At 51.9% G+C, this 14106-nt stretch overlaps 2 protein-coding genes across 2 annotated transcripts; one reads left to right on the top strand and one right to left on the bottom strand.

Annotated features, from left to right (window-relative positions):
- The first annotated feature begins 190 nt into the window (after nt 1–190).
- Nucleotides 191–10780, top strand: Prickle3 (prickle planar cell polarity protein 3). The gene is made up of 9 exons (XM_041646171.1): nt 191–315; nt 1447–1532; nt 2378–2561; nt 6240–6353; nt 6690–6827; nt 7961–8164; nt 8260–8446; nt 9178–9477; nt 9985–10780. Exons 1-9 carry the CDS (start codon nt 274–276, stop codon nt 10584–10586), a joined length of 1857 nt encoding a protein of 618 aa, XP_041502105.1. The 5' UTR covers nt 191–273; the 3' UTR covers nt 10587–10780.
- A 28-nt stretch (nt 10781–10808) lies between these two features.
- Nucleotides 10809–14106, bottom strand: Plp2 (proteolipid protein 2). The gene is made up of 5 exons (XM_041646170.1): nt 13882–14106; nt 12567–12719; nt 12362–12457; nt 11787–11877; nt 10809–11364 (listed from the first exon to the last, which is right to left on the bottom strand). The coding sequence occupies exons 1-5, from the start codon at nt 13975–13977 to the stop codon at nt 11345–11347; spliced, it is 456 nt and encodes a 151-aa protein (XP_041502104.1). The 5' UTR covers nt 13978–14106; the 3' UTR covers nt 10809–11344.

The raw sequence follows: 14106 nt of genomic DNA, 5'->3' as shown, positions 1-14106 counted from the left end.
CCTCCTGACAGACAACCTGCTCTGGCTCTAGCCCTGGGATGAACTCCAATGGTAGGCTTTCCAGCAAGGCACTCACTCACCTTTCGACTGGGGACAGCGCAGCAGTGCCTTAGCTACTACAGGCCAGGGGGGCGGGCCCTACTTGGCGTGCTCCTCCCACCCGGGAGTCAAGTTTACGGAACAGAGCTGCCTGGCCGGACGCGCCTGTGGCCTGGCGGCCTGGAGGACTCCATTCGCCTGACCCGGCTGGGCTTGACTCTGTCTAGGCACGCCATGTTCGCGCGTGGGTCCCGGAGGCGCCGCTCCGGGCGTGCGGTGAGCAGGGCTCAAGGGCAGTGGTGGGGGTCAGGGGAAAACTGAGGCCCGGGCGAGGGGGCAAGGCACTGGGACAGAGGGGAGGCGCCCCAGGGACGGCCTGGAAATTCCCTTCCCCAGCTTTCCTAAGACTTGGGCGCTGGGACCAAAGCACACTCGAGGATGCAAAAACGTGTAGAAATGGTGGCTCAACTCTCTAACACGTCTCACACCCTTTATCACCCGCTGCAATCTGGGGACACCCCCTTTCCTGTGAATTAATCCTAAAGTTGAAAATAGGGTCTTGGGATTTGAAGTTGAGCAGGGACGTCCTGAGCTCTTGAGTAAAGGACCTCATACATTGGGGGACTGTAAAATGAGAAGCAGGGGATCCTTCACTCGCGAGTACCAAGACTCAGTGAACCAAGATTTGTATAATAAGATTTCCAGGCTTCCTTCGGAGTCTGGACGCTTTTGACTTCCTAGATAGGAGGATTTCCCCTCTTTTCTTTGGAAGATCTCTAACCAAGAAAGGTGGAGTCTGGACCAAAGAAGAGAATAGTCCTAAAGTATGAAGGGTAAAGGCAAAGATGTATTGGGATGGGACTTTCAGAATGGAACAGGGACGTACTGTGGTCCTAAAAGTAGTTAGTTACTCCTCAGTTCCTCAGGTAGGAGAGGTGAAACCAGGGTTTGGGGGAGGGGCAGCAGAACTCCTTAGGGAAGAGCTTTGTCCAGAGTTCCTGGGGATCTCCGGGAAGGGTGGGTTCGCAGCCGCCTACTCTGTGGAACTGGTTGTTGAAGGGATCAGAATAAGACTTGAGAGGAAATACCAAGATTAGGGACCCTCCTCTGGTAAGGAGAGGACACTCTGACGGACCTGTCTGAGAACTAGAGAGAGACAGACCAGCCCAGACTGGAGAATTCCCTGAAGGAACATACAGGAAAGTGGTCCCAGCTGCCCTGCCTCTGGTTTGGTTGTTTCCTCCTCCCCCGCGCTCCAGGCGCGGTCTCAGCCTGCCCAGCGCTGCCCCCAGTGAGACAGGCCCCAGCCTGCGGTTGCAAGCCTGGGAGTGGAGGAACGGGCGTTGACGTCTCCCTCCCTACTCCCGCACCTTATTTCGCTTTGCATCTGCCCCCCACCCACTACAGCCTCCCGAGGCAGAGGACCCTGCTCATGGCCAGCCCTGCAATTCCTGCAGGGAACAGTGCCCAGGCTTCCTGCTGCACGGCTGGAGGTAAGTGACCTCTAGCCTTTGTCAGAGCCCTGCCCCAAGGTTTGAGCTCCGCCCACAGAGCAGAGTTGGGAAAGAAACCTAAAAGTCCATTCCAGAGCCCCGCCCCCTGACTCATTCCCGAGAGACCTGTTCCCAGGAGGGTTTCACAGCCCTATTATCTCCCAAAAGCATCTTCTCCAAGTCTGGATTCCATCTCTAGAGAGATCTAGCCCCTTCCACATACTCCCTCAGCTCCCTTCTTAGGTTCAGAACTTTTCTCCTAGGCCCAGTGTTCTCTCCTCCTGGAGCCTTACACCCAAAGTCTAGGAGCCCATAGTCCCACAGACTCACTGTCGTGTCCCCACTCCCTGTACACAAGTTCAGGGCCTCAACACAAGACCTGCCTCCAGGGGTCCCCCCGCACAGAGTGCAGAATCTTCCCCTAGGAAATTCTTTGATTTGTGGCACCAGTCTGAACCCCGGAGTCCCGCCCCTGTTGCCCAGAGACTCTGACCCACGCACCAGAGCTGGTTGGGTGATGTCCTTCAGACCCTGAAGCCCCACCCCTTAGTATCCTGCACCAGAATCACAGCCCAACCCCCAGTCCTCTAGGCCCCTGTGTTCCTGACCTGTCATCGTCCAGAGCCTGGCACAGCCAGTGTCCCATGGCCTGGTCACAAGCAAAGTCAGATCTTGGCTTTAGCCCCAACTCCTGTCAGCCCTGGCCCCAGGCACATAGCTCTGCCCCAACTCTGAACCCTCTAGTGTTAAGCTACATGCCTTGCCCTTCTTCTGCCGTGCCTGGGCTGCCTAGGGAGCGGGGTGGGCAACTCCTTAGTAACTGACTCCTATCCTGGCTCTCACAGGAAGATCTGCCAGCACTGCAAATGCCCACGGGAGGAGCATGCAGTGCACACTGTGCCTGTGGACCTAGAGCGCATCATGTGTCGGCTCATCTCGGACTTCCAGCGCCACTCCATTTCTGATGACGACTCAGGCTGTGCCTCAGAGGAGTATGCCTGGGTACCCCCTGGCCTTAAGCCGGAGCAGGTGACCAAAGGCTGGCCACCCACTCTCCTTCTCTAGTGGGTGCACACAGATGCGTTTGAGCGCAAATTTATTTCTGGAGGAATGCAGGAGTGTGGTCCAACTGTCAGCGTCTCTGTTCTGAGTGATCGCTGGACCAGTTCCCCTGGGTCCTGCTCACCTGTTATCCCATGTCTTTTTTCTTTTTTAAAGGTGTGCGTGCGTGCGTGTGTGTGTGTGTGTAGGTACGTGCGTGCATGCGTGCATCCGGTGTGTATGGGTACCTAAAGAAGCCAGAAAGGGTATCAGATCCCTTGGGAGTGGACTTACGGCGGGTGGGGGGGGGGGGCAGCTGTCATGAGTGTGCTGAGAACTGCGTTCCAGTTCTCTGGGTGAGCGCGAGAGCAGTTTCAACCGCTAATCATCTCTCCAGCCTCATCTCTAGCCTGTCCAGTACTCCAGACTTGATCTCAGCCCCTTATCACATCACCGCAGATGCATCCATTCAGTTATTACTGCGCATTGATTGTATGTCAGACCTGTCTAGGCCCTGAGGGCAGTAAAGAAACCATAAAACAAAGACTGGGGATATGGCTCAAGACTAGAGCATTTGTCCTAGCATGCACACAGCCCTGAGTTCCATCCAGCACTAAAACACACACAGAGGCACATGTATGTGGACTCTTATTTTCCTACATGGGCATACCAAAATCCAAAGATGCTCTTCTCTTACATAAACCTATGCCTTATGCAAAATGGCATACATTTGTATAGAACCTACAAGCATCTCCCCATACACTTTAAATCTTCCTAGATTATCTAACACTTGGTACGCTGTAAATGCTTTAAGTAGTTGTGTTATTTCTGGCCTGGGGTTGTAGCTCTGGTGTGAAGAACTTGCCTAGCATGTGCAAAGCCTTGGACTCCTCCAAAACCAGAAAAAATGATGGTATTCAGGAAAAAATAGCTGGATGTGGTGATACATGCCTGTAATCCCAGCACTAGGGAGGTGGAAGCAGGATTGCCACAAGTTCAAGGCTGTATAAAATACAGATATAGCCAATCAGGGCTATATCTTTATAAGATATATAAGACCCTATCTTTAAAAAAAATAGAAACAATGGCAAGAAAAAATCTGCGTGTAGGTGTTCTGTTCATATGGATCTTTTAAAAATATCTTCGTTTAGTTAAACCCTCAAATATGGAACTCTTAGATGGAAAGGGATGGCTTGCGTCAGGTGCTTGAAGGGCTATGGAATAAAAAAAGAAAATTGAGGAGCAGAGAATGAGGGTGGCCAGGACTATAAATAGACTGTCCAGGCAAACCCTAGCTGAGCCGCCCTGAAGAACAGGAGGCTGTGAGCTTTGCAGAAGTCTGAGGTTGGCACAGGCCAGGCAAAGTGAGCAGGGAGCACAGCGGCAGGATGTGCTTGGCACATCTGTGTGAGAACATGTGAGGAGACCAGTGTGGCAGGAGCAGGCTGCGGGAAAGGTCAGAGGGACCGCAGGTCATGGGGAGAACTCTGTTCTGAATGAGGGGGAAGGCTCCGGAGGGTTGTGAAAAGAAGAAGGACATGATTTGTCCTATTGTGTAACAGTATAGCTGGCTGCTCTAACAGTCTGTAGCACCGAGGGTGGAAACAAGACAGTGAGAGGAAGCTGTCAACAGTGTGGGTGACTGCGGAGAGAGGCTTGTTTTTGGAAATACATGGAGTGCTAGGAATAGCACACTGGGCCTTTGCACATGCTAGGCAACTGCACTACCACCGAGTGTGGGATCCCTCCTAGCCTCATTCTGAATACATTAGCTGTTGTTGTCTTGGGAGAATTTTCTGAGACGGGGCTTTGTAGCCCTTGATTGGTGTAGGACACACTATGTGACCCAGCCCAGGCTAGACTACTTAACAAGGCCCCAGTTACAAGGTCTTTGAGAAAAGAAACTGAGCAAGGCAGACACGGGCAGATCTTTGAGTTCATGGTCAGTCTGGTCTACAGAGCAAGTTCCAGGACTATGCAGAGAAACCCTGTCTAGGAAGGAAGGAAGAAAGGAAGGAAGGAAGGAAGGAAGGAAGGAAGGAAGGAAGGAAGGAAGGAAGGAAGGAAGGAAGGAAGGAAGGAAGGAAAAGAAAGAAATTGAAAGGGCTGGAGAGATGGCTCAGAGGTTAAGAGCGTTGCCTGCTCTTCCAAAGGTCCTGAGTTCAATTCCTGGCAACCACATGGTGGCTCACAACCATCTGTAATGGGGTCTGGTGCCCTCTTCTGGCCTGCAGACATATACACAGACAGAATATTCTATAGATAATAAATATAAATAAATAAAAAGAAAGAAAGAAATTGAAAGCCAGATACAATTTCACAGGCCTTCAGTCCCAGCACTCAGGATGCTGAGGCAGGTAGATCTCTATGAGTTCAAGGCCAACCTGGTCTACAGATCAAGTTCCAGGCTAGTTAGGACTATATAGTGGGACCATGTCTCATTATTTACCTATTTACATATGTGTGTGTGTATCCATACATACAGTAATGGTTGGAGTAAGAGTGAGTAAAAAGTGAAAGATGAGCTTAAAGATGAGTAGATGAGTTGAGTAGTATAAAAAAAGCCAAGGCAAACCAAGCATGGTAGTACATGCCTCTATTCTCAGCACTCAGGAAACAGAGGATAGCTTGATCTAAATAACAAGATCCAAAGCAGCAAGAGCTACATACTGAGACCCCTGCCTCAAATAGGAAAAGGAAGAGAAGGGGAGGGAAGGAAGAGAAAAAGAAAGACAATCAAGAGCATGTTTTTTTGTTTTGGTTTTTTTTGTTTGTTTGTTTGTTTTTTGATTTTTCGAGACAGGGTTTCTCCGTAGCTTTTGGTTCCTGTCCTAGAACTAGCTCTTGTATACCAGGCTGGCCTCGAACTCACAGAGATCCACCTGCCTCTGCCTCCCGAGTGCTGGGATTAAAGGCGTGCACCACCACCGCCCGGCAAGAGCATGTTTGAGTAGCAGTTGGTGGTGCTATTTAGATAGCCAAATTACCTAGGACTTGTGGAAAGGTCACAGGGCTGCATGTGGACACCTTAGCCAGCAAATGATAGTCACAGCCATGAAGACACATGCAGTTTCTAAGAAGGTGCATATAGGCACAGGTAAAAGGTCCAAGTACTAAGCCCATAACCATTCCATATTCAGGGGTCCACTAGTTGAGCAATTTAAAGGATCCGAAGAACAGCCAGTGAGGAAGGAAGGAAACCGGGGCTATGTGCTATTCTGGAGGCCAAAGGAAGAAACTGTTGCCAGGAAGAGAGAGTAATCACCTAGACCCAGAACTACTGATGGTCTGACCAATGAGGACTAAGACTTGAACAATGATTTTTACAAAGCAGACATCCCCAGGGACCTTAACAGTTTTGCAGGTGGTCAGGGCCAGAAGCCGAACTGGAGTGGGCTCGAGATACAATGGGAGCAGAGGAAGTAGATAGCTGGGATGCACACAACTCGCTTGAGAAGTTTTGCTATATAAAGGGAAGAAGGAAGCAGGTTTGCTCTGTGGGTCACTTCAACCGTTCAGGAGCTTTGGGAAAGAGGATGGCATCGGGAGAAGCGCTCTTCAGGTGGTTTTAATTTTCCTATAGAACTAGGGAGCCATGACCACTCTGTCTCCTGATTCACCCTAACTGTAATTGTTTTCTTCTCTCACACTTTCATGTCCTCCCAGGTTTACCAGTTTTTCAGCTGCCTCCCAGAGGATAAGGTCCCCTATGTCAACAGTCCTGGGGAGAAATACAGAATAAAGCAGTTGCTGCACCAGCTGCCCCCACATGACAGCGAGGTGAGGAGTGGAGAAGACAGGATGGACATACCAGGAGTGGGGTACAGCCTGGACAGATTTGGGGCAACTGGAAAGAAATGGGCGGGTTCAGCTAAGAAAAGGTGAGCTGAGCTGAAATGAAAGGCCTCAGAAAGCAGGAGTCAGAAGGGCCATTCCTTGACTAAATGTAGCTGAGCCTTGAGAGACAGGTAAGGAATGGGTATTTCCAGTAGGTGGCACCATATATATGTGTATATGTACATACATACATACATACATACATACATACATACATACATGCCTAGAAGTAAACTCCGTGAGCATGGACGAAGTCTAGTAAACTCCTCCTCTCCCCAGGCACAGTATTGTACGGCCCTGGAAGAGGAGGAGAAGAAAGAGTTGCGAGCCTTCAGCCAGCAGCGAAAGCGGGAGAATCTGGGACGGGGCACCGTTCGAATCTTCCCAGTGACCATTAATGGGGCTATCTGCGAGGAGGTGAGCTACAGAGGACCTCAGCAAGTGGAGGCCCTGAGGCCTACTACTTAACACCCAGTGGGGGTGTCTCTGGAGCCCTCTGATGAATAGAGCTTATCCCTTAGACACCACTGTTGGGTCCAAGTTGTCTCTAAGAAGGCCTTGATATATATTTCTGTGGCTTCCTCTCCTCCATGCAGAAAGCATGGAGGAGGGACTGTCGTTTTGGTCTTCTTGTGATCGGGACTTCTTAATTAAGATCTGACCCACATAGCTGAGCATGGGGGCTCACATCTGTAATCTCGACATTTGGGAAGCTGTGGCAGGATTGTTGTAAATTCAAGGGCAGCCAGGGTACGTAGTAAGACCCCTGTCTCAAAGCAAAGAACTGACTTACAAGTCCATCCCCAGCAACACAAATTAATAACAGCAATAAATAATAAACTGATGTGTAGGGTGGAGCCCGAGTCCTGAGATAGAGCCCTCTACAGTAGGTGGGGTTTGTCTCCAAGGCCATTCCTGGTAGGAGGAAACCTGTCCTTGAAACTATTTGGTGAAGTCCATTGCATTGATTGAGACCTCTGGGTGGAGATTGTGTCTATAACACCTCCTCTGGACCCAGTTTAAGATTTCCCCCAACCCGCCGGGCGGTGGTGGCGCACGCCTTTAATCCCAGCACTCGGGAGGCAGAGGCAGGCGGATCTCTGTGAGTTCCAGACCAGCCTGGTCTACAGAGCTACTTCCAGGACAGGCTCCAAAGCCACAGAGAAACCCTGTCTTGAAAAACCAAAAAATAAAAAAAATAAAAGATTTCCCCCAACCCCTAGAGGACAGCTTGTCTGCCTGTAAGGCCACCCATGATAGCTAAGGTCCTCTCCTTATGGCTTTCCCACGAGCAAAGTCAGTCTCTTATGTGTCCTTCTCCTCCCTGCCAGTGAGAACTATCTCAAATTTATCCCATAGGTGGTGCTAGTTACTGGAAAATCAGGAGTTCAAGGCCAGCCACAGCTGTGTATTAAATTGAGAGCCAACCTGGGCTACATGAGATCTTGTCATTAAAAAAAAATTATGCAAAGGTTCAAGTTGTCACACGTTTGGCTGACCCCATCCGTCTGACTATCTTGGTGACTGTGATGGTGTCTGTTATTTGGCAGTGTGGAAAGCAGATCGGAGGTGGCGACATTGCAGTATTTGCCAGTCGAGCAGGCCTTGGTGCCTGTTGGCACCCTCAGTGCTTCGTGTGCACCACCTGCCAGGAGCTGCTGGTTGATCTCATCTACTTCTATCATGCTGGCAAGGTCTACTGTGGGCGCCACCATGCCGAATGCCTGCGCCCTCGCTGCCAAGCATGTGATGAGGTTCGTGCCTCCATGGGCCAGAGGTGGGAATGGAGGGTGGACGGAGGCAAAAGCCGCTCTTCTAACAGCCCCAGGTGCCCTATGCACCTCTGCAGATCATCTTCTCCCCTGAATGTACGGAGGCCGAGGGCCGGCACTGGCACATGGGTCACTTCTGCTGCTTCGAGTGCGAAGCTTCGTTAGGAGGGCAGCGCTATGTCATGCGTCAGAGCCGCCCCCACTGCTGCGCCTGCTATGAGGCCCGCCACGCGGAGTACTGTGATGGCTGCGGGGAGCACATCGGTGGGTGAACATGATGGGACAGCACAGGGGAGTGTATGAACAGCAAGGCCATGGCCCAGGTCACCGTTCCTATCTCCCTCCTTCTCTTCCCTCCTACCCTCCTGCCCTCCCTCCCTTCTTTTGGTGCTGGAGATGGAACTCAGACATACTCAACAGATTTCTCTGCCACTGAGCTATGTTCCCCCAACCATGCCTTCTAAATCCCACCTACACATCAGTCCCCCACTGCACACCTAAATACACCTGCAGAGAATCCTGAGTGTACTGCTCAGAGCTCCGCTTCATTCTTTGCCACTCTCTACCCTCACCCAACCTGAAGTCCTATGTTCTACAACTGGCTTTCTTGGCAAATCCCTGTCTCGCCCAAGTCCTGCCTCCACCAAGCAGGCCTCTTTTCAGGTCCTGCCTTCCATTTGCCTTCTACCTGAAGCTGCCTGGCACCTGTAATGCCCGCATAGTAGAGCTCAGTGCCCATCTGTGCTCTTTAAATGAGCTTCCTAGGAAAGAAAGAGGAGACGACAGTACCATTGCCAGCCCCTGTCCAAGAGATAAGGAAGATGAGGGCCAAATCTCACATTATCTGCCTTCTCCAGTGAATGGGCCCCTTCCAGGTGTGGGAAGGAAAATCAGGGTACCCTACCTCAAATCCCCCACCTCTTCCTAAGAGCCCGCTTAAGAGGGGTAGCCTACGGGTGCTGTCTCAGTTTTCTCACTCATGTTGGGTCCCACAGGCCTGGACCAGGGTCAGATGGCTTATGAGGGCCAACACTGGCACGCTTCAGATCGTTGCTTCTGCTGTAGCTGGTGCGGTCGAGCCCTGCTGGGACGCCCTTTCCTGCCACGCCGTGGCCTAATCTTCTGTTCACGAGCCTGCAGCCTCGGGGCTGAGACCACCGCTCCCGGGCCCAGCCGCCGCAGCTGGAGCGCCAGCACAGTCACCGCACCGCTCACAGCTTCTGCAGCTTCTTTCCCGGCTGCGGAGGGGACAGCAGAGACGACAAGCAAGGGCACCTGTACCAAGGCCGAGCCTGGTGAGCCCCGATTCTGCCCCGCCTTACCTGGGCTGCCCAGCCTTGCCCTGAAGCATTCTTGCTCCCATATAGTTGGGTCCACCCTCTTTCTCCATGCCTTTTCAGGCCTAATCTCTAGTTCTAACTCTACCTATCTGTTGACTAGCCTGGGTCCGCCCAGCACCTGCCCATAGGACACCTCAACTGGTCCCATCTTGAGCCCAAGTACTTCCCTCACTTCCTCCAAATGGTCACCCTCCATCCTCTGCACCCAGGCTTCCCCCCATTCCATCCCAAACCAAACCTACTCCAGCCTTTGATATGTCCCCTTCTGGCCAATCCACCTATTCGAGGACCACAACCCAAACACCAAACCTTACTACTCATGCTAATTTACTTCCTACCCTTCTCTCCACCTAAAGCCTGCACCAACAGTCAGACTTTGGAGTATCCCATCCCTGACCCCTGTTCCACTTCCCAGTCCGGGTAGCAGATACCAGAAGAAGTCTTCCATCTTTCTTTTTATAGCTGCAAGCCCCAATGAACCCTCCCGCTTTCTGAGAGGGGCCCCGCACCGCCACTCTATGCCTGAGCTGGGACTCCGCAGTGCTCCTGAGCCACCTACTGAAACCCCTGGACATCCTGCCTTGCACCCAGATGATAATGCGTTTGGCCGTCAAAGTACCCCGCGTGTCAGCTTTCGAGACCCTTTGGTGTCTGAGGGAGGGCCCCGACGGACCCTGAGTGCACCTCCAGCCCAACGCCGAAGGCCTCGAAGTCCCCCACCCAGGGCCCCCAGCTGCCGCCACCGCCGACGTAGGCGCCGACGCCGCGGGAGCCACCATCACCACCACCATCCTGGCAGACATGGCCACCATGGATGTAACGTGGGATCGGGTTCGGATTCAGGATCCTGTTCCAGCTCACCCTCTAGCCCCAGTTCAGAGTCCTCTGAAGATGATGGCTTCTTCCTAGGGGAACGTATCCCCCTGCCCCCTCACCTGTGCAGGTCCAGGACCACTCAGGACACTGCAACTGAAACCTTTAACTCCCCAGCCCCGCCACTCGTCCAGGTGTCTCACCCAGTGACGCCTCGCCAGACCCGAGACAAGAACTGCATCGTGGCTTGAAGGCAGACAGCTTAAGGGACTCTACTATCCAGTCAGTATACACCATGAGTCCCCTGAACTAAGTCTTGGCTCGGTTTCCACCCTGTTTGTATTAGTGAAACAATGTAATAGTTGTTTGTTTTAAAAACAACAGGCCTGACTTCTTTGCTCCAATGGCTTCACTGCAGTTTCCCTCTTCCTGATGCTACCATACATTTGAGGAAAAAATTAACTTATTCATTATAGATTTTAACAATCTTTATTATTTATTTAGCCCTTCACAGCTCACCCCACACAGAGAAAAGGTTATTTGTAGTGGGTCACTCATTTTGTGGCTTATGTGGGGGAATGGTTCAGCTTCTTGAACTGCAGAGCAAAGGGGGACCTAGGCATACCCGAAGAGGTGACCACACCCAGGAGGGTTGATTGGCAGGCTGGAAGACAACACTCTCCCAACAAAGGCACTTTTCCAGGGGATATACCTCAGCGGAGAATGCTTGCCTAGTATGCAGTTGGCTCTAGGTTCAATCTCCTGTACCATAAGCACTTCAGTGGGGTCAGAGAATTGGCTGGGAGTGTTGTGGAAACAGGAGGAGGTATTTTTTTTTTTTTTTGAAACAAGGTCTCACTGCGTAGCCCTGGCTGACCTCACTCTCACAGAGATCCATGCATCTCTGCCTCCTGAGTGTTTGGATTAAAGGCATGCGCCACCGGACCGGGCAAGAGGAAGCTTTCGGTGGAGGAGCTATTTGCAGGTAGCAGAAACAGATAGATGAGGGTCACGGGCCATCTGTGGGGTCTGCAAAATGAAGAAAGCACTGGTAGATCCATGTGCCCATTTTTAGCAAGAGCAATGCTGACACATTTATGGTGCCTACAGGCACAAAAGTCCTAAGTATAAATACAGGACAGATTTGGCATTCATACCCTTCACTAGAAGGTCCTTTCCCTTTTGTCTTTTCCCTTTTTCTTCTTTTTTCCCTTTTAAATTTTTGAGACAGGGTCTCACTATGTAGCTCTGGCTGTTCTGGAACTCACTATGTAAACCAGGCTGGCCTGGACCTCACAGAGATCCACTTGCCTCTGCCTCCAGAGTGCTGGGATTAAAGGTATTTGTCACCCAGCCCTCCCCCTCCGATGTCTCCCCTATTCAGCATGCACACACATGCAAGCATGCACATACACACATATATATTCTCTCTCCCTCTCTCTCTCTCTTACCAGTAGGGGCTGCTGTATGTCTTTGCTGCTTGAGAGGGAAGGTGAAGTAGGCATCACAGCCAAAGAGCAATGTAGCGAATATGCCCAGCACCTGAGAAGACGGGAGTGAGGGGACTGGATTAGAGGATGTACCTACTCAATCTCTGCATCCTATATCCACCTCCAGGGATTAGCCCACATAGTACAGTGACTCCAGCCCTACGCTAGGAATCAGGGAAAGGCCCCCAAGAGTCTGAATACTTATTACCCCACCGTCTCCCCAGTTACCTCAGCACAGGACAGCCACCCCCATTGCTTCATATGAAGAAGGCCTGCGTCATACTACATTTGAGACAAAGTTCTAGTAGATGGTAGCCTAACATATTGACAAAGGGGCTGCCATTTTGTGCTTCTCACAAAGGTCTGTGTCAGACAAGGGTCAGTGTTTTATGGCAAATGATCTTAGTAGATAAAAATCACTGCTGGGGCCAGACTTTGCCACAAGTCCTGAGAGCAACTTTGGCCTGGTGTGGCAGAAGCCCCTAGATCCTCAAACGCTTCTTCCTGTGCTTTGGATCTGCTTCTTGGACCCTTACCCCAGCGGCGATTCTTGAGCCTCCCTTTCCATCTACAAGGACAACAATGGAGGTGATCAGGTAGAGGATAGCTGCGATAAGGGATCGTAAAAAGTCCTGTGGAGTGGATGGAGGGAAAAAAAGTCATTTCAGCACCCAGCGGTCTTCAGACCATTCCAACTTCCCAACCCCCAGCCACCCTCTGCAATGCCGGCCCCTTCCTCACAGTCCATGGCCAGTTGATGAATGATATCTTGGAGTGCAGGTCACACATGTAGAAGACAAATAAGACAGCAGCAAAGATCATCTCCACCACCGACAGGGAGGAGTATGCGGATGTAGAAGCGCTGAAGCAAATCAAAATCACCAGGCACAGTACCTGAGAGGGGGCCAGGGGACCTCAGTCAGTCGGGGGTTAAAAGCCACGGTTTAAATTACAAAAGAGGGATCTCAAACTCAATAGTTTATCAGAAAAAAGAAAAAAAAAGGAAATTCACTTCCCAAGACTGGCAAAGTAGCTCTGTGGCCCAGCTTTTGCCTAACGTGTGGGAGGCCCTAGGTTCTGCACACTCAGCAGAGAGAGTTGGGGGTGGGAAGGAAAGAAAAAATTCAGTTTCTCAAAGAAGTACCAGGAGTGAGAAAATGACGGCTAGACACCTCTCGCACGTGCTCTCTGTTCTCCAAGCATCGTCCAAGAGTTTTACATGTCTTATTTCATCACAACCATCAAATGAGCTAGGTTCTATTCTATTTTACACATGAGAAATTTGAGTCATAGAGAGGTTAAGTGGCTTGCCCAGGGTCACCAAGTAAGAAAGGAGCAGAATTATGTGCTTCGGTTCCCCTTTCCCTGAGGGGAGTGGCTCTGCCAGGTGTTTTGTGAGCGCTGGTGGCGCCAGTGTCCATGCCTTTAGGGGAGGGACGTGCGGTTCCCCAGGCAACCCCTTTGGGAAGGGGTGAGACTGACACTAGAAGGGCAGGGCTCCGTTAAAGGCGCCGCACCAATTTTATAAGTGACCCAAAGGCAGTGTCCACTGGGAGAGGGATGGAAAACCAAAGTTCCCTATAACCATCCAAAGAGCTAAGGACCTCCCATCCAGTCCCAAACTGGCAAGGGAGAACTGGCGAAGGGTGGAGCGCCCTACCCTAGGGGACTAGTTCTACCCCACCCCAACAGGCCCCGCCTTTGGGCACGTTGCCAGCCCGCCAGCTAGTGCCCAGGCCGGCCACGCCCTGCCACGAGAGGCTCCCACTCCCCAGGACCCCTTCTCCGCGTCCTCTATGAGTCTACGCCCCCGACACCGAGTCCCCAACATAAGTTATAGACTCTTCGCTTCACCAGCGCACCACCAGCTCTCTACTACGCCCATGCCCCACCGATCCCCTCACCCTGGCTTCGATCCTCCTCCACGAACTCACCCACCTGCACCCCACTGCCAACCAGCCTAGCCACGTGCCTGCCTCAACCCGAGCAGTCCAGTACCGAGCGGTCCTGCCTGCACACCCGGCCTCTGCCCACCCTCCGGCCCCGGAGCACTCACAATCTCAGCAAACAGGAAAAGTCCCTTTTTGGTACGCGAGAAGCTGGTGCAGGCTAACCAGCAGCCAGGGGCTGAGAGGCGCTCAGAGTCCGCCATGGTGTGTGCTGGAGTCGCTGGGACACAGAAGCTGTTTTCTGGCTCACGAGTTCGAAGTCGCTGCACGCCCAGCCGTTTGTCCCGCCGTCTGGCCGGGAAGGGGGCCCCGGGCAAAGGAGGGAATGAATC

The sequence above is a fragment of the Microtus oregoni genome, unplaced genomic scaffold, assembly GCF_018167655.1.
Source record: "Microtus oregoni isolate MIOR12 unplaced genomic scaffold, Mior012 000121F_001, whole genome shotgun sequence".
Lineage (NCBI taxonomy): Eukaryota > Metazoa > Chordata > Mammalia > Rodentia > Cricetidae > Microtus > Microtus oregoni.
The sequence above is the reverse complement of the archived record's forward strand: the minus strand, read 5'-3'. Positions and strand labels throughout refer to the sequence as shown.